The sequence below is a fragment of the Arachis stenosperma genome, chromosome 10 (genome assembly GCF_014773155.1).
Source record: "Arachis stenosperma cultivar V10309 chromosome 10, arast.V10309.gnm1.PFL2, whole genome shotgun sequence".
In the NCBI taxonomy this organism is placed as follows: domain Eukaryota; kingdom Viridiplantae; phylum Streptophyta; class Magnoliopsida; order Fabales; family Fabaceae; genus Arachis; species Arachis stenosperma.
The window spans coordinates 45,217,795-45,244,712 of record NC_080386.1 but is presented as its reverse complement, the minus strand read 5'-3'; the positions used below and the strand labels follow the sequence as shown (position 1 = coordinate 45,244,712).

General features: G+C 42.3%; 1 protein-coding gene and 3 non-coding genes across 4 annotated transcripts; 3 read left to right on the top strand and 1 right to left on the bottom strand.

Moving 5' to 3' along the window:
* The first annotated feature begins 2,846 nt into the window (after positions 1-2,846).
* LOC130958328 (small nucleolar RNA R71) lies at positions 2,847-2,954 on the top strand. Its single transcript, XR_009077456.1, has one exon. It is a non-coding gene; the product is annotated as a small nucleolar RNA R71 (small nucleolar RNA).
* Positions 2,955-7,913: 4,959 nt separating this feature from the next.
* LOC130958685 (small nucleolar RNA R71) lies at positions 7,914-8,022 on the top strand. Its single transcript, XR_009077794.1, has one exon. It is a non-coding gene; the product is annotated as a small nucleolar RNA R71 (small nucleolar RNA).
* A 16,133-nt stretch (positions 8,023-24,155) lies between these two features.
* LOC130957043 (uncharacterized) lies at positions 24,156-25,679 on the bottom strand. Its single transcript, XM_057883945.1, has one exon. It carries the CDS (start codon positions 25,677-25,679, stop codon positions 24,156-24,158), a length of 1,524 nt encoding a protein of 507 aa, XP_057739928.1.
* A 778-nt stretch (positions 25,680-26,457) lies between these two features.
* LOC130959161 (small nucleolar RNA R71) lies at positions 26,458-26,564 on the top strand. Its single transcript, XR_009078256.1, has one exon. It is a non-coding gene; the product is annotated as a small nucleolar RNA R71 (small nucleolar RNA).
* The last annotated feature ends 354 nt before the right edge of the window (positions 26,565-26,918 follow it).

Below are 26,918 nucleotides of genomic sequence, written 5' to 3'. Positions count from 1 at the left end.
TCCGACTAAAATCCAAGTATTTCCCCCAACCATAGTAAGATAATTCTTGGATCCGGTTCACACTTGGTCATGGTTCTTGGTGATCCATGCATTGGCATAGAACTCTTGAACCATCAAGATTCCGACTTGTTGAATGGGGTTGGTAAGTACTTCCCAACCTCTTCTTCGGATCTCATGGCGGATCTCCGGATATTCACCCTTTTTGAGTGAAAGGGGACTTCGGGATCACCTTCTTCAAGGCCACAACTTCATAGAAGTGGTCTTGATGCACCCTTGAGAGGAATCTATCCATCTCCCTGATCGGAGGTGAAGCCTTTGCCTTCCCTTTCCTCTTTCTAGAGGTTTCTCCGGCCTTGGATGCCATAAATGGTTATGGAAAACGAAAAGCAACGCTTTCACCACACCAAACTTAAAATGTTTTCTCGTCCTCGAGCAAAAGAAGAAAGAGAGAGTAGAAGAAGAAGAAATGAGGAAGAGGGAGATGGTGGTGTATTCGGCCAAGGAGGGGAGAAGTGGTGTTTAGTAGTGGGAAATGAGGGGTAAGAGGGGTTTATATAGGAAGAGGGGGATGAGGGTTCTGCCATTTGAGGGTGGGTTTGGGAGGGAAAGTGGTTTGAATTTGAAGGGTGAGGTTGGTGGGGTTTTATGAAGGATGGATGTGAGTGGTGAAGAGAAAGATGGGATTTGATAGGTGAGGGGTTTTTGGGAAGAGGTGTTGAGGTGATTGGTGATGGGGAAGAAGAGAGAGAGTGATGGTAGGGTCCTGTGGGTCCACAGATCCTGTAGTGTCAAGGAAAAGGCATCCTTGCACCAAATGGCATCAAAATCCCACGTTTTGAGCCTTTTCTGGCGTTAAACGCCGGGCTGGTGCCCATTCCTGGCGTTTAACGCCAGGTTTTTGCCCTTTACTGGCGTTTAACGCCAGTCTGGTGCCCCTTTCTGGCGTTAAACGCCCAGAAGGGCGCCAGACTGGGCGTTAAACGCCCAACTGCTAGGCTGACTGCGTTTGAACGCCAGCAGCATCTTCCTCCAGGGTGTGCTTTTTCTTCTGTTTTTCATTTTGTTTTTGCTTTTTCATTGTTTTGTGACTTCTTATGATCATCAACCTAAAAAAAGATAAATAACAAAAGAAAATAATTAATTATAAAACATTGGGTTGCCTCCCAACAAGCGCTTCTTTAATGTCTTTAGCTTGACAGGGACTCTCATGGAGCCTCATAGATGCTCAGAACCGTGTTGGAACTTCCCAACACCAAACTTAGAGTTTGATTGTGGCCTCCCACACCAAACTTAGAGTCTGACTGTGGGGGCTCTGTTTGGCTCTGTTTTGAGAGAAGCTCTTCATGCTTCTTCTCCATGATGACAGAGGGATATCCTTGGGCCTAAACACCAAGGCTTCTTCATTCATTGAATGATCAACTCTCCTCTATCACATCAAATCACAGCCTTTGCTGTGGCTAGGAAGGGTCGGCCAAGGATGATTGATTCATCCATGCACTTCCCAGTCTCTAGGACTATGAAATCAGTAGGAATGTAATGGTCTTCAACCTTAACCAGAACATCCTCTACAAGTCCATAGGCTTGTTTTCTTGAGTTGTCTGCCATCTCTAGTGAGATTTTTGCAGCTTGCACCTCAAAGATCCCTAATTTCTCCATTACAGAGAGGGCATGAGGTTTACACTTGACCCTAGTCACACAAGGCCCTTGAAGGTCATGGTGCCTATGGTACAAGGTATAGAAACTTCCCAGGATCCTGCCTCTTTTGAGGCAATTGCTGCCTAGACAAATTATCCAGTTCCTTGGTGAGCAAAGGGGTTCATCCTCCCAAGTCTCATTTCCAATAACCTGTCATTTAGCTTCATGATTGCTCCAAGTATTTAGCAACTTGCTCTTCAGTGACATACTCATCCTCTTCAGAGGAAGAATACTCATCAGAGCTCATGAAAGGCAGTAGTAAGTCCAAGGAATCTCTATGGTCTCAGTTTGAGCCTCAGATTCCCAAGGTTCCTCATTGGGGAACTCATTGGAGGCCAGTGGACGTCCAGTGAGGCCTTCCTCAGTGGCGTTCACTACCTTTCTTCCTCCCAGAATTCGGCCATATTTATGGCTTTGCACTCTCCTTTTGGATTTTCTTCAGTGTTACTTGGGAGAGTGCTTGGGGGAAGTTCAGTAATTTTCTTGCTCAGCTGACCCACTTGTCCTTCCAAATTCCTAATGGAGGATCTAGTTTCAGTCATAAAACTTTGAGTGGTTTTGATTAGATCAGAGACCATGGTTGCTAAGTCAGAGGATTCTGCTTAGAGCTCTCTGTCTGTTGCTGAGAAGATGATGGAAAGGTTTACCATTGTTAAACCTGTTTCTTCCACCATTATTATTGAAACCTTGTTGAGGTCTCTCTTGATTCTTCCATGAGAGATTTGGGTGATTTCTCCATGAAGAATTATAGGTGTTACCATAGGGTTCTCCCAGGTAATTTACCTCTTCCACTGAAGGGTTCTTAGGATCATAAGCTTCTTCCTCAGATGAAGCATCCTTAGTACTGTTTGTGCATTTTGCATTCCAGACAGACTTTGAGAAATCAGATTGACTTGTTGAGTCAATATTTTATTCTGAGCCAAAATGGCATTCAGAGTGTCAATTTCAAGAACTCCTTTCTTCTGACTAGTCCCCATGTTCACAGGATTCCTTTCAGAAGTGTACATGAATTGGTTATTTGCAACCATTTCAATCAGTTCTTGAGCCTCAGTAGGTCTTCTTCAGATGAAGAGATCCTCCAGCAGAGCTATCCAAGGACATCTTGGATAGTTCAGAGAGACCATAGAAAATACCTATGATGCTCCATTCAGAAGCATGTCAGAGGGACATTTTCTGATTAATTGTTTGTATCTTTCCCAAGCTTCATAGAGGGATTCTCCATCCTTCTGTCTGAAGGTTTGGACTTCCACTCTAAGCTTACTCCATCTTTGTGGTGGAAAGAACTTTGCCAGAAGGCATTGACTAGCTTTTCCCAAGAGTCCAGGCTTTCTTTAGGTTGAGAATCCAACCATATTCTAGCTCTGTCTCTTACAGCAAAAGGGAATAGCATCAGTCTATAGACCTCAGGGTTAACCCCATTAGTCTTGACTGTGTCACAGATTTGCAAGAACTCAGCTAAAAACTGATGAGGATCTTCCATTGGAAGTCCATGAAACTTGCAATTCTGTTGCATTAGAGAAACTAATTGAGGCTTAAGCTCAAAGTTGTTTGCTCCAATGGCAGGGATAGAGATGCTTCTCCCATAGAAATCAGGAGTAGGTGCAGTAAAGTCACCAAGCACCTTCCTTGCATTGTTGGCATTGTTGTTGTTTTCGGCTGCCATTTGTTCTTCTTCCTTGAAGAATTCGGTCAGGTGCTCTAAAGAGAGTTGTGCTTTGGCTTCTCTTAGCTTTCTCTTCAAGGTCCTTTCAGGTTCAGGATTAGCCTCAACAAGAATGCTTTTGTCTTTGCTCCTGCTCATAAGAAAGAGAAGGGAACAAGAAAATGTGGAATCCTCTATGTCACAGTATAGAGATTCCTTGAGGTGTCAGAGGAAAAGAGAAATAGAAAGAAGAAGGAGAAGAAGAATTCGAACTTTAATTAGATAAGGTTCGATTGTGCATTGAGAAGGAGTGTACTCCATAATAGAAGGATGTGGGAAGGAGGGAAGAGAATTTTCGAAAATTCATTTAAAAGATTTGAAAACATTTTGAAAATTTGATTGATATTTTCGAAATTAAAAGTGAAAAAGAAATCAAGTGATTTTGAAAAAGATTTTGAAATTAGAAATTAAAAGATTTGATTGAAACTATTTTGAAAAGATGTGGTTAAAAGATTTAATTGAAAAGTTATGGTTTTAAAAAAAGATGTGATTGAGAAGATATGATTTGAAAACAATTTCAAAAGATATGATTTGAAAACAATTTTAAAAAGATTTGATTTTAAAAATTAATGACTTCCCTAACAAGAAAAGATATGATTTGAAACATTTAAACCTTTCTCAACAGAAAAGGTAACAATCTTGTGATGTTTCAATCAAATCATTAATTGTTAGTAAGTATCTTTGAAAAAGGAAAGAAATTAATTTTGAAAACATTTGATTGAAAAGATATGATTTGAAAAAGATTTGATGTTGAAAAACTTTGAAAACTTGAAAAAAAATTGATTTTGAAAACAGAATCTTCCCCCTAGCACCATCCTGGCGTTAAACGCCCAGAATGGTATACATTCTGGCGTTTAACGCCCAAAATGCTACCTTTTTGGGCGTTAAACGCCCAACCAGGTACCCTGGCTGGCGTTTAAACGCCAGTCTGCCTTCTTCACTGGGCATTTTTGAATGCTCAGCTTTTTCTGTGTAATTCCTCTGCAGTATGTTCTGAATCTTCAATTCTTTGTATCATTGACTTGAAAAGACACAAATTAAAAATATTTTTGGATTTTTAATAATCAAAATGCAAAAGGAATCAATTAACAATGCATGCAAGACACCAAACTTAGCAGTTTGTATACTACTGACACTAACAATATGAGAATGCATATGAGACAGACAAAAATGCTTCAAGTCAATAGAATTCAAAGATCAAAACAAAGAAATATATGCATGGATTCGAAAATTATAACAAAAACATGCATTTGACACCAAACTTAGGATGAGACACTAAACTTATGCAAGAAACATCAAATATTTTTGGTCTTTTTATGATTTTGTAAATTTTTTTTTGTGTTTTTCGAAAATTAAGTGGGAAAAGGTATCAAAATTCTTAATGAGAATTCCAGGAATCAGTGCAATGCTAGTCTAAGACTCCGGTCCAGGAATTAGACATGGCTTCACAGCCAGCCAAGCTTTCAAAGAAAGCTTCGGTCCAAAACACTAGACATGACCAGAGGTCAGCCAAATCTTAGCAGATCACTGCTCCAAGAGCAAAATTGATGAGAATCAACAAGTTCTTGTGGTGATAAGTTGAAACCTCGGTCCAATGAGATTAGACATGGCTTCTCAGCCAGCCAGATTTCAACAAATCATCATGAACTCTAGAATTCATCTTCAAGAATTTCGAAAAAAAAATATACCTAATCTAAGCAACAAGATGAACCGTCAGTTGTCCAGCCTAAACAATCCGGGCAATAACACCAAAAACTTGATGTTGTTGCCGGATCTTGGCACTGATGTTACCAAAAGCTTGCTCAAAACTTGAACAATCCCCGGCAACGGCGCCAAAAACTTGGTGTGCGAAATTGTGAACAATACTTTTTCACAACTCAAATAATCCCCGGTAATGGCTCCAAGAACTTGGTGGCTCAATACCATGGCATTACACAACTTCGCACAACTAACCAGCAAGTGCACTGGGTCGTCCAAGTAATAAACCTTACGTGAGTAAGGGTCGATCCCACGGAGATTGTTAGTATTGAAGCAAGCTATGGTCATCTTGTAAATCTTAGTCAGGCAAACTCAAATGTATATGATGATGAACGAAAATAACATAAAAGATAAGGATAGTGATACTTATGTATATCATTGGTGTAAGAGCTTCAGACAAGTGTATGAAGATGCCTTCCCTTCCGTCTCTCTGCTTTCCTAATGCCTTCATCCAATCCTTTCTTACTCCTTTCCATGGCAAGCTCGTGTAGGGTCTCACTGTTGTCAGCAGCTACCTCCCATCCGCGCAGTGAAAGCTAATGCACACACTCTGTCACAGTGCTGCCAATCACCGGTTTGGTTCCCTCCCCTACCGGAATAGAATAACTCTTTTGCGTCTGTCACTAACGCCCAGTAGGTTACAGGTTTGAAGCACGTCACAGTCATTCAATCATTGAATCCTACTCAGAATACCACAGACAAGGTTAGACCTTCCGGATTCTCTTGAATGCTGCCATCAGGTCCTGCCTATACCACGAAGATTCCGAAGAATCCAAGAGATATTCACTAAGCCTCAGATGCTTGTAGAACAAGAATGGTTGTCAGTCACCTTGTTCATGGGTGAGAATGGTGATGGGCGTCAATCATCACCTTCATCATGTTGAAGAACAAGTGATATCTTGGATAAAGAACAAGCGGAATTGAATGGAAGAACAATAGTAATTGCATTAATACTCGAGGTACAGCAGAGCTCCACACCTTAATCTATGGTGTGTAGAAACTCCACCGTTGAAAATACATAAGCATAAGGTCTAGGCATGGCCGAATGGCCAGCCTCCCAATGATCTAGGATAGCATAAAACTCAAAGTTAGCTACCAAGATCTAGATGTCCAAATACAATAGTAAAAGGTCCTACTTATAGGAAACTAGTAGCCTAAGGTGTACAAAGATGAGTAAATGACATAAAAATCCACTTCCGGGCCCACTTGGTGTGTGCTTGGGCTGAGCAATGAAGCTTTTTTCGTGTAGAGACTCTCCTTGGAGTTAAACGCCAGCTTTGGTGCCAGTTTGGGCGTTTAACTCCCATTTGGGTGCCAGTTCCAGCGTTTAACGCTGGGATTTCTTGAGGTAACTTTGAACGCCGGTTTGGGCCATCAAATCTTGGGCAAAGTATGGACTATCATATATTGCTGGAAAGCCCAGGATGTCTACTTTCCAACGCCGTTGAGAGCGCGCCAATTGGGCTTCTGTAGCTCCAAAAAATCCGCTTCGAGTGCAGGGAGGTCAGAATCCAACAGCATCTGCAGTCCTTTTGAGTCTCTGGATCAGATTTTTGCTCAGGTCCCTCAATTTCAGCCAGAAAATGCCTGAAATCACAGAAAAACACACAAACTCATAGTAAAGTCCAGAAAAGTGAATTTTAACTAAAAACTAATAAAAATATACTAAAAACTAACTAGATCATATCAAAAACATACTAAAAACAATGCCAAAAAGTATACAAATCATCCGCTCATCAGTGGCCATTGACAACGGTGACACCCTACATAGAGCTTGCCATGGAAGGGACCCTGCATGTGGGAAGAGGACTTCAAGGAAAAGTAGAAATTCAAAGGACAAAGCATCTCCAAAACTCCAACATATTTCTCATTACTGCATACCAAGTAACGATTTGATTCTCTTTTATTTTTCCAATCTAATAATTCCAACTGATAATTTTAATTAATATCCTGACTAAGAATAATAAGATAAACATAGATTGATTCAAACCAATAATCTCCGTGGGATCGACCCTTACTCACGTAAGGTATTACTTGGATGACCCAGTGCACTTGCTGGTTAGTTGTGCGGATCACAAATTCGTGCACCAATTTTCTTACTCAGCTGACCCACTTGTGCCTTCAAGTTACTAATGGAGGACCTTGTTTCATTCATGAAACTTAAAGTGGTCTTAGATAGATTAGAGACTATGTTTGCTAAGCTAGAGGGGCTCTGCTCAGAATTCTCTGTCTGTTGCTGAGAAGATGATGGAAAAGGCTTGCTATTGCTAAACCTGTTTCTTCCACCATTATTAAAGCCTTATTGAGGCTTCTGTTGATCCTTCCATGAGAAATTTGGATGATTTCTCCATGAGGGATTATAGGTGTTTCCATAGGCTTCACCCATGTAATTCACCTCTGCCATTGCAGGGTTCTCAGGATCATAAGCTTCTTCTTCAGAAGATGCTTCTTTAGTACTTTTGGATGCATTTTGCAATCCATTCAGACTCTAAGAAATCATGTTGACTTACTGAGTTAACATTTTGCAATCCATTCAGAGCATCAATTTTAAGAACTCCCTTTCTCTGAGGCGTCCCATTACTCACAGGATTCCTCTCAGAGGTGTACATGAATTAGTTATTTGCAACCATGTCAATGAGTTCTTAAGCTTCTGCAGGCATTTTCTTTAGGTGAATGGATCCACCTACAGAATGGTCCAGTAACATCTTAGAGAACTCAGATAGACCATCATAGAATATATCAAAAATGGTCCACTCTGAAATCATGTCAGAAGGACAATTTTTGGTCAACTGCTTGTATCTTTCCCAAGCTTCATAGAGGGATTCACCATCTTTTTGCCTGAAGGTCTGAACATCCACTCTAAGCTTGCTCAGCTTTTGAGGAGGAAAGAACTTGGCCAAGAAGGCCGTGACCAGCTTATCCCAAGAGTCCAGGCTATCTTTAGGTTGTAAGTCCAACCATGTCCTAGCTCTGTCTCTTACAGCAAAAGGGAAAAGCATGAGCCTGTAGACTTTAGGATCTACTCCATTAGTCTTAACAGTATCACAGATCTACAAGAACTCAGTTAAAAACCGATAGGGATCTTCTGATGGAAGTCCATGAAACTTGCAGTTCTGTTGCATTAGAGCAACTAGTTGAGGCTTCAGCTCAAAATTGTTTGCTCCAATGGCAGGGATTGAGATGCTTCTTCCATAAAAATTAGAAGTATGTGTAGTATAATCACCAAGCATCCTCCTTGCGCCTCCACCATTGTTATTGGGTTCGGCCATGTCTCTTTCTTTTTCGAGATTCTCTGTAAGATTTTCTCTGGATTGTTGTGCTTTAGCTTCTCTTAGCTTCTTCTTCAGAGTCCTTTCAGGTTCAGGATCTGCTTCAACAAAAATGTCCTTGTCTTTGCTCCTGCTCATATGAAAAAGAAGAGAACAGAAAAGGAAGAGGAATCCTCTATGTCACAGTATAGAGATTCCTTTATGTGAGTAGAAGAAGAAAAGAATAGAAGAAGGAGGAGAAAAATTCGAACACAGATAGAGGGGAGAAGAGGGTTCAAATTTTGAGTAGAAGAGAAGTGTTAGTAGATAAATAAATAAATAGAAGAAGATGAGAGAGGGGAGTTTTCGAAAATTAACTAAAATAAAAGAAAAATATTTTTTTATTTTAAATTAAAGTTAAAATTCGAATTTATAAAAGGGAATGTAATTAAAATTTAAAACAATTAGTTAAATAAAAATATTTTTGGAAAAGAGGGAGGTGCTTTTCAAAAATTAGAGAGAGAAAAGTAGTTAGGTGGTTTTGAAAAAGATAAGAAATAGTAAAACAAACAAAAAGTCAATTAGTTAGTTGAAAAAGATTTGAAAATCAATTTTGAAAAGATAAGGAGTTAGAAAAGATTTTTGAAATTGATTTTGAAAAAGATATGATTTTGAAAAAGATATGATTGAAAAGATATGATTGAAATTTATTTTGCAAAAGATTTGATTTTTAAAATTAAAATTGATTACTTGACTAACAAGAAACTAAAAGATATGATTCTAGAATTTAAAAATTGAACCTTTCTTAACAAGAAAGTAACAAACTTCAAAATTTTGAATCAATCACATTAATTGTTAGTAAAGTTTTTGAAAATCATGAAATAAAATTAAGAAAAATATTTTGAAAAGATAAGATTTTTAAAATTGAAATCTTGACTTGACTAACAAGAAACATCTTATTTTAAAAATTTTTGACCAAGTCAACCCAAAGATTTCGAATTTTAGGAGTAAAATAAGGAAAAGATATTTTTTATTTTTGAATTTTTAATGATGAGAGAGAAAAACACAAATATGACCCAAAATATGAAGATTTTGGATCAAAACCAATGATGCATGCAAGAACACTATGAATGTCAAGATGAACACCAAGAACACTTTGAAGATCAAGATGAACATTGTTCCGAGGGTTACCTGAAACGTGTAGCTCGGTCGTCTGGCAAGACCCGAGGTAGGGGTTCCGTGACCCGAGCTTGGTGTGCTGAGCGGCTGGGGGTTGTACCTGCAATGACACTCCGATGCTTAAGTTAGCATGGGTCCAAGCAGATATTGAGTAGAATTAGAGTATGAGTTATACCTGGGTGCTCCAGTGTATTTATAGTGGTTGGTCGTGATCTTCCCTGGATAAGATATTCTTATCTTATCTTATCTTTGGGAGTCTTATCTCTATCTTTTGTGGAACCGCCTTTCCTAGGCCTTTTTCGGCCTTTAGGTTTTGGGCTTCGTTCCTTTTGATGGGCCTTCTTCTTTATTTGTCCGAGGTCCGACCTTAGGCGTGGGCCTTTGGGACGAGGTCGGACCTTCTGCGAACTTCCCGAGTTTGGAGAGCTCGGTCAGGGTATGAACAGTGCCCCTGTCCGAGTTCGTCCTTTTGAGAGGTCGAGCTCGGGCATAGTCGTCTTTTCAAAATTTGAAAATGGCCGTTTCAGCATTTATTGCTTTTTACCGTTTCTCCTCGATTTCCGTTCGGGCTCTGTGAAGGCATTATTTATTTGCCCCTTTCCTCATTTTCTTTGTTTATTCTGTTCCCTTTCCCTTTTCTGGGTTTTTCGCCACCTCTCTTTCGAGCATCTTCCTTCTTTCTCTCTGTTCTTCTTCTCCGATTCTTTCTGTGCGTTGTTTTTCGGGGTTTCCTCTGCGCCGCTGTTTTCGTTCTTCTTGCATCGGAGCTCGTCGTCTTCTTCCTTTCTTCCAGGTTTGTTTCTCGTCTTTACTTTCGCTGTGCACATATGCTTTTGTTTCTTTTTCTTCTATGCTGGGGTTGCCCCGAAAAGAGGCGCCGCCATTGTTTTGGTTGTTTGTATGTGGGGGGGCTCTTTTCTCTTGGTACTTTGTTTTCGGGTTACTGCATTTTTTCTTCTAAAAGAACTTTTGTTTTCTTGCTTCTGCTGAATGGGTTTTTTGCTGTCTGCCTATTATGTGATTTTTGGCTTGCTGTTGTATTCTTCTTTGTAGGCAAGATTTTTTATGTCTCGAAAGGTGTTTCAAGCAATGTCGACCAAGATTCCGAGTGGTCTTGGTTGGGTAGATCCTGTTCCTCTAAGGGTCCCTTCTGTTGTAGATTCTGAGTATCTAGTTAGGTTCCGTAGGGAGTGTAGTATTTGTGAGAACAGGGAGTCTGAGCGGGATTATGAGCTAGTAGCCCCGGAGTCCGAGGAGAGAGTGTGCTTCCGCCTTTAGAAAGTTCCGAGAAGCTATTCTTTTATGCTTACGATTGTTTTTTCTCTAAGCTGGGTGTACGACTTCCTTTTACCGACTTGGAGTCCGAGGTCCTTTGGTCTTGTAACCTTGCCCCTACGCAACTCCATCCAAATTCTTGGGCGTTTTTAAAGCTGTTTCAACTTTGTGTCAGTTTTTGGGCGTCTCCCCTTCTGTTTCTCTTTTTTCCTATCTGTTCGTGTTGACGAAGCCGGGGTCGGGTGCTGGGAAGGTGTCCTGGGTCTCTTTTAGGGCTAACCAGGGAAAGAAGTTTTGTACCTTGTATGATGAGTCGTTTCATGATTTCAAGAACTACTATTTCAAGGTCCGGGCTGCTGGAGATGTCCGACCTTTCTTTCTAGATGAGAGTGGGGAGCCTTCTTTTCCTCTTTGTTGGCAGGAGAATGTAGTGTCGGTTAAGTATACTTTTGAGAGTCTAGATGAGGTGGAGCAGGCTTTTGTGGGTGTTGAGCAGTTTATGGGGTCGGGCACCTCACTTGGATACGAAGAAAATGTTGGGAGATCCAAGCCTTCTCCGTTCCGAGTTAGGTAGTTCCCGACCTCTTTGAGATTTCATCTTAGTATTTTGGCTTCGTTTTGGAGGTTTTTCTGTTGTGATAATCCCTTTCTTTTGTTTCTGCAGAGATGTCTTCTCAGGCTGATTCCATGAAGTTCCTTCGTCGGTCGAAGAAGTCTGCGGCTGCTCGGAATATCGAGGCTGAGGCTTCTGCCCGATCTTCTCCGCAGAAGACTACCGTGGGTGTTCAGACTCGGTCGAAGACCATTCCGACTCCTCAGTTCCGAGCTATAACTCAAGATCCTCCGACCTCCGGACCCGGTCACCTTTCCCCGTCTTCGACCTCGGGTCCTCCCCCCAAGAAACAGAAGACCTCTCAAGAGCTTGCCGGTTTCAATGATAAGGATTTTGACGCTCTTGGTTGGATTGAGCAGCACATTCTCCCCCAGACCTTTATTTCTACTGATGATGCGTCTATGGAGCATCACTTTCAGTATATGGCGCGGAGCTGTGTTCGGATGGCTAGTCTTCATGCCGCTATTGTTCGGGAGTTCAAGAAAGCTCCCCTTGGGGCGACCAGCTCCCGACTTGAGAAGGCACGGTCCGAGCTTGATAAGATTAGTCAACTGAAGGCTGCCAGGATTACTGAGCTGGAGGCCTCTTTGGAGGAAGAGAAAACTAGGGCCACCGCGGCTGTGGCGGCGGCGAAGACATCTGAGGAGATGGCGAGGGTGGCGACGGAGAACTATACTAAGCTGTATGCCGAGCTTGTGGAGACGAAGGAGAAGTTGCAGTCTGCTCGGGATGATTTTTACGAGCTGGAAGATAATGTGGCCAAGGGTATGGACGCTATGTTTGTGAATTTGAGGGATCAGGTCCGGGTTCTTGCTCCCGACCTGGATCTGAGCTTATTCAGTACGGAAAACATTGTTGTGGAGGGAAAGATTGTTCCTGCTCCTGCCGAGGATGAGGTTCCGGTGTCCGACCACAAGGCTCCGGTGTCCGACCCCGAGGTTCCGGTTGTGAACCCGACTTCACCTTTGGCTGAGGATAGATCTGGTGTGGAGGTTTCAAGCCGGGATGATGGTGCTGTCGATGCAGTCCCGATTTCGATGTTCCCTCCGCAGCCTTCTGTTGATGCGGAGACCGGAAAGGACCTTGATCCTCTGTGATCTTTTTAGTGGTTTGCCCGGCCTGTGGGCTTTTTGTTGGATGGCTTTTGTGAACACTTTTGGACACCTTTTGCTTTTATTTAGCCACTTGTGGTGACTTTATTATGCGGTGTTTGTGTTTTGACCTTTGGTTTCTGCCTTCGTGCTTTTTAGTTGTTTTTCGGATAACAACTTTTTAGCTAGCGTTTTGACTTTATGTTTCCGCTTTCGTGCTTTTTAGTTGTTTTTCGGATAACAACTTTTTAGCTAGCGTTTTGACTTTATGTCTCCGCTTTCGTGCTTTTTAGTTGTTTTTCGGATAACAACTTTTTAGCTAGCGTTTTGAAACTTCTTTCGATTTCGTTCTTTTCGCTTTGTACTTTTTAGTTGCTTTTGTAAAGCAACTTTTTAGTAAGCGTTTTTCGAAATCCTGGTTCTTGCCGTTTTAAGGCTTCTTTCTCGGGCCGAGCTTTTTCTCGGACATCGGGTGCTCGAGTACCTCCTTTTTGTTAGGTCCGACTTTGTCGTTGGTCGGTTCTTTTGAGTTATTTCTGTAATCTCTTTTATTTGGCTTTTTGAGCCATTTTAGAGTTACTTTATAACTTTTCCCTTTGTTGGGTCCGACTTCGTCGTTTGGTCGGCCTTTTTAAGTTATTTTTGTAACCTCTTTTTTATTTGGCTTTTCGAGCCATTTCAGAGTTACTTTATAACTTCTCACATTAATTTGAACCTCGTCGCTTTATCTTTGCCGACCTTGTATGGTCTCTTGGCAAATGATTTTTTGCGTTTTGCCGAGCATAAATTAATGCGCCTTGGTGGGGTACTTTCTAGGATTTGCTTCATCATGAGGAAGAGAAAATAGAGAAATTTGATTAGTATTAAAAAGAAAGAATATTTACAAAGTGTTTACCCTTTAGGTCGGGTATCCTACTTAACCGGGTGTCTCATTAAAAAACCCTTGTAGGAAAAAGAGTACACCTCGGGTTAAGTTTTTCTAGCTGTAGTACCGTCTTAGATTACAGGCGTGCCAGGTCCTGGGCAGCTCATTGCCTTCTAGGTCGGATATTTTGTAGTAGCCTGTCCCTAAGACTTCTGTTACCTTGTAGGGCCCTTTCCAATTTGCGGCTAGCTTTCCTTCTCCCGACTTTTGTGTTCCGATGTCATTTCGGATTAGAATCAGGTCGTGACTGGAGAAGCTTCGCTTTATTACCTTTTGATTGTATCTGAGGGCCGTTCGCCGTTTTAAGGCTTCTTCTCGGATTCGGGCTCTTTCTCGGACCTCGGGGAGGAGGTCGAGTTCTTCCCTTTGTGCCTGTGGGTTGCCTCTTTCGTTGTAGAAGATGACTCTGGGCGACCCTTCATCTATTTCGATAGGAATCATTGCCTCCATCCCGTAAGCTAGCCGGAATGGGGATTCTCCCGTTGTAGAGTGCGGGGTTGTCCGATATGCCCATAGTACCTGGGGAGTTCGTCGGCCCACGCCCCTTTGGCCTCTTGGAGTCTTCGCTTTAACCCGGCCAAGATGACTTTATTTGCAGCCTCTGCTTGTCCATTGGCTTGTGGGTGCTCGACCGATGTGAATTGCTGTTTGATTTTTAGTTCGGCCACCAAGTTCTGAAAACTTGTGTCCGTGAACTGTGTTCCATTGTCTGTTGTGATGGAGTAGGAGACTCCGAACCTCGTGACGATGTTTTTGTATAGGAATTTACGGCTTTTCTGAGCCGTAATAGTGGCTAAGGGTTCGGCTTCGATCCACTTTGTGAAGTAGTCGACCCCTACTATGAGGTATTTGACTTGCCCCGGTCCTTGTGGAAACGGGCCGAGTAGGTCGAGTCCCCATTTTGCGAAGGGCCATGGCGCAGTGATGCTGATAAGGTCTTCGGGCGGTGCCTTGTGAAAATTGGCGTGTTTTTGGCAGGGGGGCATATTTTCACAAACTCTGTCGCGTCTCTTTGTAAGGTCGGCCAGTAGACCCGGCCCTGACTACTTTCTTGGATAGTGCCCGAGCTCCGAGATGGTTCCCACACATGCCTTCGTGGACTTCTTCGAGGATGCCCTTTGTTTCTGAGGTCGGAACGCACCTAAGGAGGGGGTTTGAGAATCCTCTTCTGTATAATACGTCGTGAATTAGCGTATAATTCTGGGCGTCCTTTGTAAGCCTTTTAGCTTCTTTTCTTTCTATGGGGAGAGTTCCTGACTTCAGGTAGTTGAGTATGGGGTCATCCATCCTTGCTGTTGGTTGGATATATTTAACGTTTCTTCCTCTCTTAGCACGGAGGGAGATTGTAGGGTTTCTTGGAGACTTCTGTTGTTGCCTCCGGGCTTGGTGCTAGCGAGCTTCGAGAGGGCGTCTGCCCGGGCATTTGTTCCCGAGGTATGTGCTGGATTTGTATTTCCGGGAAGTGTCGTAATTGTGCCTGTGTTTGGTCCAGGTATTTTTTCATAGTAGGGTCTTTGGCCTGGTAACTTCCATTTACTTGTGATGTGACGACCTGGGAGTCGCTGAAGATCGTGATTCTCTGGGCTCCGACCTCTTCGGCTAGCTTTAGTCCTGCTAGTAGGGCCTCGTATTCGGCTTGGTTGTTTGAAGCCTGGAACTCGAATTTTAAGGATAGCTCTATCCGTGTTCCTTGGTCGCTTTCGAGTATAACACCGGCTCCGCTTCCTGTTTTGTTTGAGGACCCGTCGACATACAGATTCCACGAGAGTGGGGTTCCCGGGTCTCAGTATATTCTGCGATGAAGTCGGCTAGATATTGAGATTTTATGGCAGTCCGGGCTTCATAGTGGAGGTCGAACTCGGACAGTTCCACCGCCCATTGTTGGATTCGTCCTGCCATGTCTGTTTTTTGTAGGATGTGTCTCATGGGTTGGTTCGTCCGGACTTTGATGGTGTGGGCTTGAAAGTAGGGACGGAGCCTCCGAGCCGTGAATACTAGGGCGTAGGCGAATTTCTCTATTTTCTGATAGTTTAATTCGGCCCCTTGTAGTGCCTTGCTTACGAAGTATATGGGTGTTGTCCTTGGTCATTTTCTCGTATTAATGCTGAAGCAACTGCCCGATGTCCGACCGAGAGGTATAATACGAGCTCTTCCCCTTTTAAAGGTCGGGTTAGGATTGGTGGCTGCCCGAGGAATTCCTTGAATTCTTGGAAGGCTTTTTCGCACTCCGGGGTCCATGAGAAGGGTTTCCCTTTCTTTAGGAGTGAGTAGAGAGGTAGTGATTTTATCGCTGATCCTGCCAAGAATCTTGATAGGGCGGCTAGCCTTCCATTTAGTTGTTGTACTTCTTTGACACACGTCGGGCTCTTCATTTTGAGTATCGCTTGGCATTTGTCCGGGTTTGCTTCGATGCCTCTTTGAGTCAGCATGAAGCCTAAGAACTTTCCGGCTTCTGCGGCGAAGGTGCACTTGGTCGGGTTAAGTCTCATGTTGTGTTTCCTGAGGGTGCCGAAGACACTTGTGAGGTCGGGAACCAAGTTTCTGTCTTCTTGTGTCTTTACCAGCATATCGTCGACGTACACTTCTAGCTGTAGCCCGATGTGCTCTGAGAATACTTTGTTCATTAGCCTCTGGTAGGTTGCCCCGGCGTTCTTCAGCCCGAAGGGCATTACTACGTAGCAGTAGTTTGCCCTTGGGGTTATGAACGAGGTCTTTTCTTGGTCGGGTCCGTACATCGGGATTTGATTGTATCCCGAGTATGCATCCATGAAGGAGAGATATCTGTAGCCTGAGGCTGCGTCGACTAAGGCGTCGATGTTTGGTAGTGGATATGGGTCTTTGGGGCAGGCTTTGTTGAGATCCGTGTAATCGACGCACATCCTCCATTTTCCGTTGGGCTTTTTTACCAGGACCACGTTTGCGAGCCATAGGGGATATTTTACTTCCCTAATGAATCCTGCATCTAGCAGTGCTTGTACCTGTTCTTCTATTGCCTGCATGCGCTCGGGTCCGAGCTTCCGGCGTCTCTGTTGGACGGGTCTGGATCCCGGGTATACTGATAGCTTATGGCACATCAGGTCGTGACTTATGCCTGGCATGTCGGAGGCCTTCCAGGCGAAGAGGTCGGAATTCTCCCTTAAGAGGGTTATGAGTTCCTCCTTTAGGCCTGCTTCGAGGTTTGCTCCAATGTTTGTTACTTTTTCAGGTGTGTTCCCGATTTAGATCCTTTCGGTTTCTCCCTCTGGTTGTGGCCGAAGGTCTTCTCGGGTTTGAACTCGCCCGAGTTCTATTGTGTTGACTTCTTTCCCTTTTAGGCTTAGACTTTCGTTGTAGCATCGCCGTGCTAATTTTTGGTCGCCTTTTAGGGTGGCGATTCCCTTGCGGTAGGGAACTTCATACAGAGGTGTGGGGTTGAGACCACAGCTGCCAGTCTGTTAGGGTTGGTCGCCCAATGAGGGCATTGTATGCTGAGGTAACGTCGACTATAATGTAGTCGATGCTTAACGTTTTAGATTGCTCGCCTCTTCCGAAGGTAGTGTGTAGCGAGATGTATCCTAAGGGTGGATCGGGGTGTCCCCTAGCCCAAATAGGTCGGAGGGATAGGCCTTTAGCTCTTTTTCTTCAAGTCCGAGCTTGTCGAAGGCCGCTTTGAACAGGATATCTGCTGAGCTTCCTTGGTCAATCAGGGTTCGATGTAAGTTGGCGTTTGCTAGGATAATGGTGATCACCATAGGATCGTCGTGGCCGGGTATTATCCCCTGAGCATCTTCTTGGGTAATGAGATGGTTGGCAGCTCGGGCAGGGGATTGTCTTCTCGGACATGATAGATCTCTTTGAGGTGTCTTTTTCGCGAGGATCTGGATGTTCCTCCGCCTGCAAAACCTCCGTTTATCATGTGTATGTGCCTTTCAGGGGTTCGCAGGGTCTGTTCGGCCCGATCCTCGTTATCTCCCCTCCTTCTCTTTTGGTCTCTTCTCCTTTTTCCGCTATGTATCTGTCGAGTTTTCCTTCTCTGGCTAGCTTTTCTATAACATTCTTCAGTCGTGGCAGTCATTAGTAGAATGACCGTAGAGCTTGTGGTATTCACAGTATTCGGACCGATCTCTCCCCGCTCTCTTGTGTTTTAAAGGTCGGGGCGGTGGGATTTTTTCGGTGTGGCATACTTCTCTGTAGACGTCTACCAGGGAAACTCGGAGGGGAGTGTAGCTATGGTACTTCCGTGGTTTGTCCGAGTTGGACTCTTCTTTCTTTTTCTGTTCTCGATCTCGGTCTCGGAGTGGGTAGGTTGATTCCTTCCTAGAAGAGTCTCTTAGCTGGAGGTTTCCTCCATGTTGATATATTTTTCTGCCCGCTCTTGCACCTCGTATAAGGAGGTCGGGTATCGTTTGGATAGGGATTGGCTAAATGGTCCTTCTTTTAGGCCGTTTGCTAGTCCCATGATGGCTGCTTCAGTGGGCAAGTGTTGTATGTCCAGGCAGGCTTTGTTGAATCGCTCCATGTATTCTCGGAGAGTTTCTTGGTTACCCTGTTTGATCCCGAGTAGACTGGGGGCATGTTTTGCCTTGTCCTTTTGAATAGAGAACCTTGTTAGGAATTTTTTGGTTAGGTCCTCGAAGCTGGAGATTGATCCTGGTGGCAGGTTGTCGAACCACTTCATGGCCGACTTGGTGAGAGTGGTGGGGAAGGCTTTGCACCGAATCGCGTCGGAGGCGTCGACCAGGTACATTCTGCTTCGGAAGTTGCTGAGGTGGTGACTTGGGTCGGTGGTGCCGTCGTAGAGATCCATATCAGGTGGTTTGAAGTTTCGCGGTACCTTCTCCTTCATGATCTCTTGCGTGAAGGGATCATGGTTGTTTTCGGGGTGGTGCCGCGTTCCGTCCGGTCTTTCAACTCGGCCTCTATCTTCCGCAGCTTTTCTTCTAACTCTCTGCGCTTGCGAGCTTCCCTTCTCAAATCTTGTTCAGTTTCTTTCTGCTTTTTTATGTCCTCTTCGAGTTGTTTCAGTCGGTTTTGCTGTGCCCGTACTGCTTCTAGAATTTCTGAGCTCTCTTCTTTTTCGGGATTTTGTGGATTTTTGTTTGGAAGTGATGTCTTTGGGCGATTCTGTTTGTTTCCTCCTGGAGTGCGTGGTGATAGAGGGCTGTCCGGTCGTTCTCCGGTGTCAATTTCCTCTTCTTGTTCTGATGTAGCGTGGTTATTGTTGGGAGGGTCGTCCGCCATGGTAAAGGGATGACTTCCAGGGTCCCCGGCAACAGCGCCAATGTTCCGAGGGTTACCTGAAACGTGTAGCTCGGTCGTCTGGCAAGACCCGAGGTAGGGGTTCCGAGGGTTACCTGAAACGTGTAGCTCGGTCGTCTGGCAAGACCCGAGGTAGGGGTTCCGTGACCCGAGCTTGGTGTGCTGAGCGGCTGGGGGTTGTACCTGCAATGACACTCCGATGCTTAAGTTAGCATGGGTCCAAGCAGATATTGAGTAGAATTAGAGTATGAGTTATACCTGGGTGCTCCAGTGTATTTATAGTGGTTGGTCGTGATCTTCCCTGGATAAGATATTCTTATCTTATCTTATCTTTGGGAGTCTTATCTCTATCTTTTGTGGAACCGCCTTTCCTAGGCCTTTTTCGGCCTTTAGGTTTTGGGCTTCGTTCCTTTTGATGGGCCTTCTTCTTTATTTGTCCGAGGTCCGACCTTAGGCGTGGGCCTTTGGGACGAGGTCGGACCTTCTGCGAACTTCCCGAGTTTGGAGAGCTCGGTCAGGGTATGAACAAACATCAAGACTTATTTTTGAAAAAATTTCAAGAAAAGAAAAACATGCAAGACACCAAACTTAGAAATTTTTCATATTTAGATACTAAGAATTCAAAAATGCATATGAAAAACAACAAAAGACACAAAAACAAGAAAATATGAAGATCAAACAAGAAGACTTATCAAGAACAACTTGAAGATCATGAAGAACACATGCATGAATTTTTCGAAAATTTTTAGAAAATTAAAAATATGCAATTGACACCAAACTTAAAAATTGACACTAGACTCAAACAAGAAACACAAAATATTTTTTATTTTTATGATTTTATTAATTTTTTTCGATTTTTTCGAAAATTAATTTTGGAAAAAAGAAAACAAAGAAAAATTTTGAAAGATTTTTGAAAACTTTTTGAAAAGAAAATTACCTAATCTGAGCAACAAGATGAACCGTCAGTTGTCCAAACTCAAACAATCCCCGGCAACGGCGCCAAAAACTTGGTGCACCAAATTGTGATCTCAATGGCGCCAACAACTTGGTACGCACAATTGTAATATCACTCTTTTTCACAACTTCGCACAACTAACCAGCAAGTGCACTGGGTCATCCAAGTAATAAACCTTACGTGAGTAAGGGTCGATCCCACGGAGATTGTTGGTATGAAGCAAGCTATGGTCATCTTGTAAATCTCAGTCAGGCGGATTCTAATAGTTATAATGGTTTTCGAATATAAATATAAATAAAGCATAAAATAAAGATAGAGATACTTATGTAGTTCATTGGTGGGAATTTCATATAAGCGCATGAAGATACTGTGTTGCTTCTGAATCTCTGCTTTCCTACTACTTTCATCCAATCATTCTTACTCCTTTCTATGGCAAGCTGTATGTAGGGCGTCACTATTGTCAATGGCTACTTCCTATCCTCTCAGTGAAAATGGTCCAAATGCGCTGTCATAGCACGGCTAATCATCTGTCGGTTCTCGATCATGTCGGAATAGGATCCATTGATCCTTTTGCGTCTGTCACTACGCCCAACACTCGCGAGTTTGAAGCTCGTCACAGTCATCCCATCTCAGATCCTACTTGGAATACCACAGACAAGGTTTAGACTTTCTGGATCTTAGGAATGGCTGCCAATAATTCTACCTTATACCACGAAGACTCTTATTAAGGAATCCAAGAGATACTCATTCAATCAAAGGTAGAACGGAGGTGTTTGTCAGGCACGCGTTCATAAGTGAGAATGGTGATGAGTGTCACGGATCATCACATTCATCAGGTTGAAGTGCGAATGAATATCTTAGAATAAGAATAAGCATGAATTGAATAGAAGACAGTAGTAATTTCATTAATACTCGAGGAACAGTAGAGCTCCACACCCTTAATCTATGGTGTGTAGAAACTCCACCATTGAAAATACATAAGTACAAGGTCTAGGCATGGCCGAATGGCCATTTTTGCCATTCTACGCGTGCGCGTGCGGCACGCTTGCGTGTGGATAAAGAAGTTTTGCTCATTCACGCGTACGCGTCATAGAAGCGTACACATCACTCAAAATTCATTTAGCTCCAGAATTGACTTTTTCATCACAACGTTGGGGGGAACGTTGGATGTCCAACGCTCCCTCAAACCTGAACATCAGTAAATCATGCAGAGACTTGCTTTGCCCCTCTTCCAACATTGGAGGCGACGTTGGTGGTCCAACTTGGTCACCAACGTTGCTTCTTCTTCATCTTCTCCAAGTTCCTTCTCCAACCTTCCTCCGTACTTTCTTTCACCTATCATCAACCAACACATGCATCAAAGCTTTGCTAAAGTCATGAGAATTCTAATCATTCTTAGCACACAAGTAATTATAGCATAATTCTCATGAAATTGCATCAAATTAATCATAATTAGATGAATCTAGGTATGCATGAATTTCTACCCAATTTGCTTACTTATAACTCAAGAAACTACATAAAACCTATTAAAAACAAAGAAAAAGGCTAGTAAAACTAGCCTATGATGCCCTGGCATCACAATACCAAACTTAAATCTTGCTTGTCCCTAAGCAAGTACTGAATTATTAAGAAGAAAGAATGAAATAGAAGGGGATGTTCATGTCAGTAAGTCATTATTATTAGTTCATGGGGTTTTAGCAGAAAATGCAGTAGTTCACTTCTTATTGATCTTTAGGCATACAATGTCTCCTTCAAGCATCAATTTACATACTGCTATGACCTCTTATTATTCACTCATCCTTGGTAATTACTTTTCTTTATTTTCTTTCCGTGTAAGTTTTAGCTCAGTATCATGTGTTGTAGCAGTTTCTTAGCTTATTTGTACTCAACATATATTCACTACAGACACTTGGCTTACAATTCTTCTTAGAACATTGATGCCCAGCACCTCTTTGGGATACTAAATGTCTTGTAACTAGGTTGTTCTTGATAGTGGACTTTTGGTTGATAATCCTGTGTTAGTTAACCCAAGTTACCAAGTGTTAAAGCACTCCATAGAACCTAATCATCCAAGCATATCCTAGTACAAATACACCACAGGCATATGTCTTAAGGTCCAAGCTATTGGTGTCTAGCCTTATTCCTTGCTTTATTTTGTTTTTGTTGCCACTTTTGGCTTTTCTTTTTCCTTCTTTTTGTTTGTTTTTCTTTCATCCAAGGACTTTTATTTACTAAGATTCATAGACAGCATGCTAGTGTTTACTAAAAAGTGAGCAATCTATCCTTTATTCATTATGAGTGAGCTACTACACAATCAAACATACATAACACCACTTACGGTTGTTTCACTTCTTGCTAAAAAGGAACTATTCTTCTTCTTGTTCAAATATTTCTTTTATTGAAATTGAAAAGGCTCAGGGGACAAGACAAGCATTCAAGCAGCGAAAGTAAAACTCACACACCTAGGCGAGCATACTTATTGCAAACTTAAACATATAAAATGCTTGATGTCCTAAACTAACATTTAACTATTAACTAAAATAAACATGTTCTTTCTTTATTGAATAGAATAACAAAGGAGCAAGTCCACCTTTCATTTTTTATCATGTTTGTCTTTCTTCTTTTTCTCATTTGCTTGCTTGCTAGTCTCTCCCTTGGTTCTTCTCTCCTTCTCCTTCTTTGTGGCCTTTGACTCTGTTGTGCCTCTGTGACATTCATCATCCTTTCGAGGGTCATAGGCATGCTTGGATACAGCCAGGTTGGGTGTGCATCCTCCAGTGGTACTCTGACCTTTATTCATAAGCTCATAATGGTGCTTGGATAATGGAGCCAGGCTTCAGCAGAATTTTTCTCTGCACCCTTTTGAATGTCATTTGTAATGATCTCGTGGACCTTTATCTCTCCCCCCACCATTATGTAGTGTAACATGACAGCCCTTTGCGTGTTAACTTCTGAGGTGTTCACTGTGCCCAGAATCGATCTCCTTTTCAGCTCATACCAACCTTTTGCTTCAGGGATGAGATCTCCCTTTTTCAAGTACTTGTGCCTTCCTTGATTGTCCCTCTCCCAGTCAGCATTCACCACACAGATATCACTAGAGATTTCATCATAATCTGGGTTTCCATTTACTCTTTCATGGTGTTGGCATTTATCTCTAGGCACCCATCATCAGGTAGCTGGAAAGAGACTTCTGGATATATCTTTTTGTCATTCATCCACCCAAGTTTCATTTGATGGTACCATGATCTGAACTTCCATCGATCATATTCATTTTCACCTTCTTCAACCATGGGTTCCTTTCTTCTTCTTCTTTTGGAACTTGAAGAAGATGCCATAGTTTCCTTTATGATCACCCGAATGGAGGTTGAAGGTTTTATGAGGATGTATGGCTAGTGTTATGCAATCTCGCTGAAAGAGGGGTTTGAAGGAAAGGTAATGTCATGGAAATAAGTGAACAAAGATGATTTGTTGCACATCGAACACGGTTGTTGGGTCTTGGTCTTAGAGAATACAAGAAGTAAATTTCCTAAGTACAAGAGGTGTGAAACTCTATTTCACATGCATGGTTCAAGTTAGGACATTTATAGTAAGCTTTAATGAAGAATGGATGGCTAGGATTCTTTGAGCAAGTTTATGAATGAACGGTGTGCATGTAAGGTTGAATGAAGACAAAAGTTTCCTCTTCGTTGAGCATATCTTTTCGATCTTCTAAGTTTCTCTTCTCAAGATGTGCTACTTTTCATTCCCAAGAAGAATCCTTCCAAACCATGTGGCCTACTTTTTGTCCTCATACTATCTTCACCATTCATTGCCTTGTCCCTTTCATCATGCTATTCTTCTGCATACCTATCCATCATGTCAAAACAAAGGAAAGAATTAAAATAAGTGGCGGTAAATACATGGCAAGCAATGCTTTAAAATTAAAACTAAAACTTTGACTATTGTCTCACATGATTATTTAACCAACCGTGACTCCTTTTGTGCTTTACATAGTTTTGGACGACACCAAACTTAGTATTTGGCTTTATGATTCAAGGTGTCACTTTTGATTGAACCATTATAAGGAACACTTTATTTTTCTATTTCTAAACATGAACTAAAAATTATAAACGTTGTTGCACTTGTATGACTTTCAAGACTCAAAAGAACTTGGACTCTCATGACTTTATTCTTGCAATATATCGCACACCAAACTTAATGTTTGGCTATATATTCCAAGAAACACATGTCAAAATAGCAAGATGATCATCATTTTTGAAAGGTGTCTTAGTGTGCCTATAAGCACACCAAACTTAGGATTGGATCATATGCTTCACAATGTCAAGGATAGTTGTCAAAATTGTTTATGAGAAGTTGAATTCATGTTAGAGCAACAAGTATTATTCATAGTGAAAATTTAAAAACAATTAATTAAATCATGGGCTGCCTCCCATAGAGCGCTTCTTTAGTGTCATTAGCTTGACAGTTGGTTTACTACTACGGTGGCTTGTAATGCTTGAGGTCCTCTCCTCTCACTATGAAACTGTCCCCATTTGATTCCTTAATAATCTCCAAATGCTCTAGGGAAAGGACTTTTTTGATTGTGAATACTTGAGGTAACTGAGATGGAATGGTTGGAAGATGGGGTGGCATTGGTGGCTGGTGGATTGATATCACCTTGTCTTCAGGGGAGAAACCTTCTGTAGGCACCTTCTTGTTTCTCCATCCTCTTGGCAATTTCTTCACAACTCTTTTCTCTTCGTCCATTAGTGCTCCATTGACTCTTGTGTTAGGGAGATCCTTATTAGCTGCTCTTCCTGATTCTCCTGGCTTCAGCTCTTCCTTGAACTCCATTGGTTGCTTCATCTCTTGAGTTTCTTGTTTATCTATCAAGGGAAACTTCAGATGCTTGTCTGATGGTTCATTGCTATTCTCCTTTAGAAAGCTCTCCATGTATTCTTCCTTTAATTTCTTGCTCTCTTGCTCAGATTCATGCATGGGCTTGAAGACCTGGAAAGTGAGTTGCTCATCATGTATTCTTAGTATCAACTCTCCTTGTTCTACATCAATGAGTGCTCGACCAGTGGCTAGAAATGGTCTCCCCAGAATAATGGGATGGAGGCAACTTTCCTCCATGTCCAGAACAACAAAGTCTGTGGGGAGGAAGTAGTTTCCCACTTTCACCAGCACATTTTCGACTACTCTTTCAGCCTGCTTCTGAGTTTTATCAGCCAATTGTATGATTACATCAGTGGATCTCAGCTCATTGATTTGCAGCTTCTTCATAAGAGATAGAGGCATCATATTTATGCTAGCTCCTAGGTCACAAAATCCTCTGTCGATTCTTGTTTCTCCTATGACACAGGGAATATGAAAGCTCCCTGGATCTTTTTTCTTTAGGAGCACATCTTTCTTGATGAGGGCACTACATTCCTTTTTCATTGTCACAGTCTGTTCTCCTTTTAAGGTTCCTTTCTTGGTCAGCAGCTCCTTCATGTACTTGATGTATGTAGGCATCTGTTGGAGAGCTTTGATAAAAGGGATGTTAACACTGAGAGATGCAAACATATCTAGGAATCTTGAATACGACCTTTCCTTCTCACCTCCCAGGAGTCTTTGCGAAAATGGTGCCCTTGGCACAAATTTCTGAATTTCCTTCCCTGTTGATTCTTTTCTTTGTACATATCCAGTTTCCTGTTCCTTTCTCTCCAAGTTATTCTGGGAACTCCCTTGGTTGTGCTCTGTTGATTTACTGGTATTTTCTACCAGGATTTCTTTATTTGCAAGAGTAATTGCCTTACACTCTTCCCATCTCATCTTCTTCATTTCCCCTCTTGGGTTTTTCTCTGTGTCACTTGGGAAACTATTAGTGGACTTCGGAATCTGCTGTGAAAGATGTCCTACTTGAGATTCGAGGTTCTTAATAACCTCTCCTCGGCTGTTTATACTCCCCGTCACTTCTTCCCGGAATTTTTTCATGGCTTCAGACTCTTTGCAAAGATTCACAATCATAGCTTCCATTCTAGATATTCTATCTTTATCATGTGGTGATGGTTGGTTGGACTTGGGGTGTTGAGAGTGGTTGTTGTGGCTTTGGTATGGTTGCTGTGAGTAAGTGTTTTGTATGGTCTGGTATGGTCTTTGGTTGGAGTTTTGGTGAGTTGAGTTGTTATACTGAGTTGGATTGTATGGTCTGTGGTCTTGGCCTTGGTTTTGTTGGTTTTTCCACCCAAAGTTTGGGTGGTTTCTCCAACTAGAGTTATAGGTTTTAGAATACGGATCATTAGCTTGCCTAGATGAATTTCCAAGGTAATTAGCTTCCTCCAGTTAACTCATTCTTCTGTCTCCAACTCTTATTGAGGTGATGGTTGAGTATGGATTGCTGCGGCCTGATTTCTCTATTTGCTTGGTCATTCAGCAGTTGCTTGGTGATCATCTTGTTCTAAGCTCTTGGCCTTGGTTTTGTTGGTTTTTCCACCCAAAGTTTGGGTGGTTTCTCCAACTAGAGTTATAGGTTTTAGAATACGGATCATTAGCTTGCCTAGATGAATTTCCAAGGTAATTAGCTTCCTCCCAGTTAACTCATTCTTCTGTCTCCAACTCTTATTGAGGTGATGGTTGAGTATGGATTGCTGCGGCCTGATTTTTCTCTATTTGCTTGGTCAATTCAGCCAGTTGCTTGGTGATCATCTTGTTCTAAGCCAGGATTGCATCCATATGGTTTAATTCTAGGACTCCCCTAGCCTCTTCAATCAGGATTCAGCCCTTCATAGAAGATATGGATCTGCACCCACTCATTAAACATATCAGGGGGCATATCCTTGCCAAATCCTTGAATCTCTCCCAAGCTTCATAAATTGTCTCACCATCCTACTGTCTAAATGTCTGTACTTCCATTCTTAGCCTGTTTACTTTTTGTGAATGGTAGAACCTCATCAAGAATATGCTCATTACATCTTCCCAGGTGGTCAAGCTTTCCTTGGGAAATGATTCTAGCCATTTTGATGCTTTGTCCCTCAAAGAAAATGGAAATAGTAGTAATCTATAGGTGTCAGGATGAACACCATTAGATTTAATTGTGTAACATATCCTTTGGAATTTAGTGAGATGCTCATTAGGATCCTCTTGGGCACTCCCTCCAAAAGAGCAGTTGTTCTGGATAAGAGTTATGAGCTGAGGTTTCAATTCAAAGTTATTAGCATTGATAATTGGCTTTTGAATGCTGCTACCACAGTTTCCTGGGTTTGGATTGATGTATGA

What these genes read in the sequence shown, in the direction of transcription:
- LOC130957043 (XM_057883945.1), bottom strand. Translation starts at nt 25,679, where the DNA reads ATGGAAGCTATGATTGTGAATCTTTGCAAAGAGTCTGAAGCCATGAAA.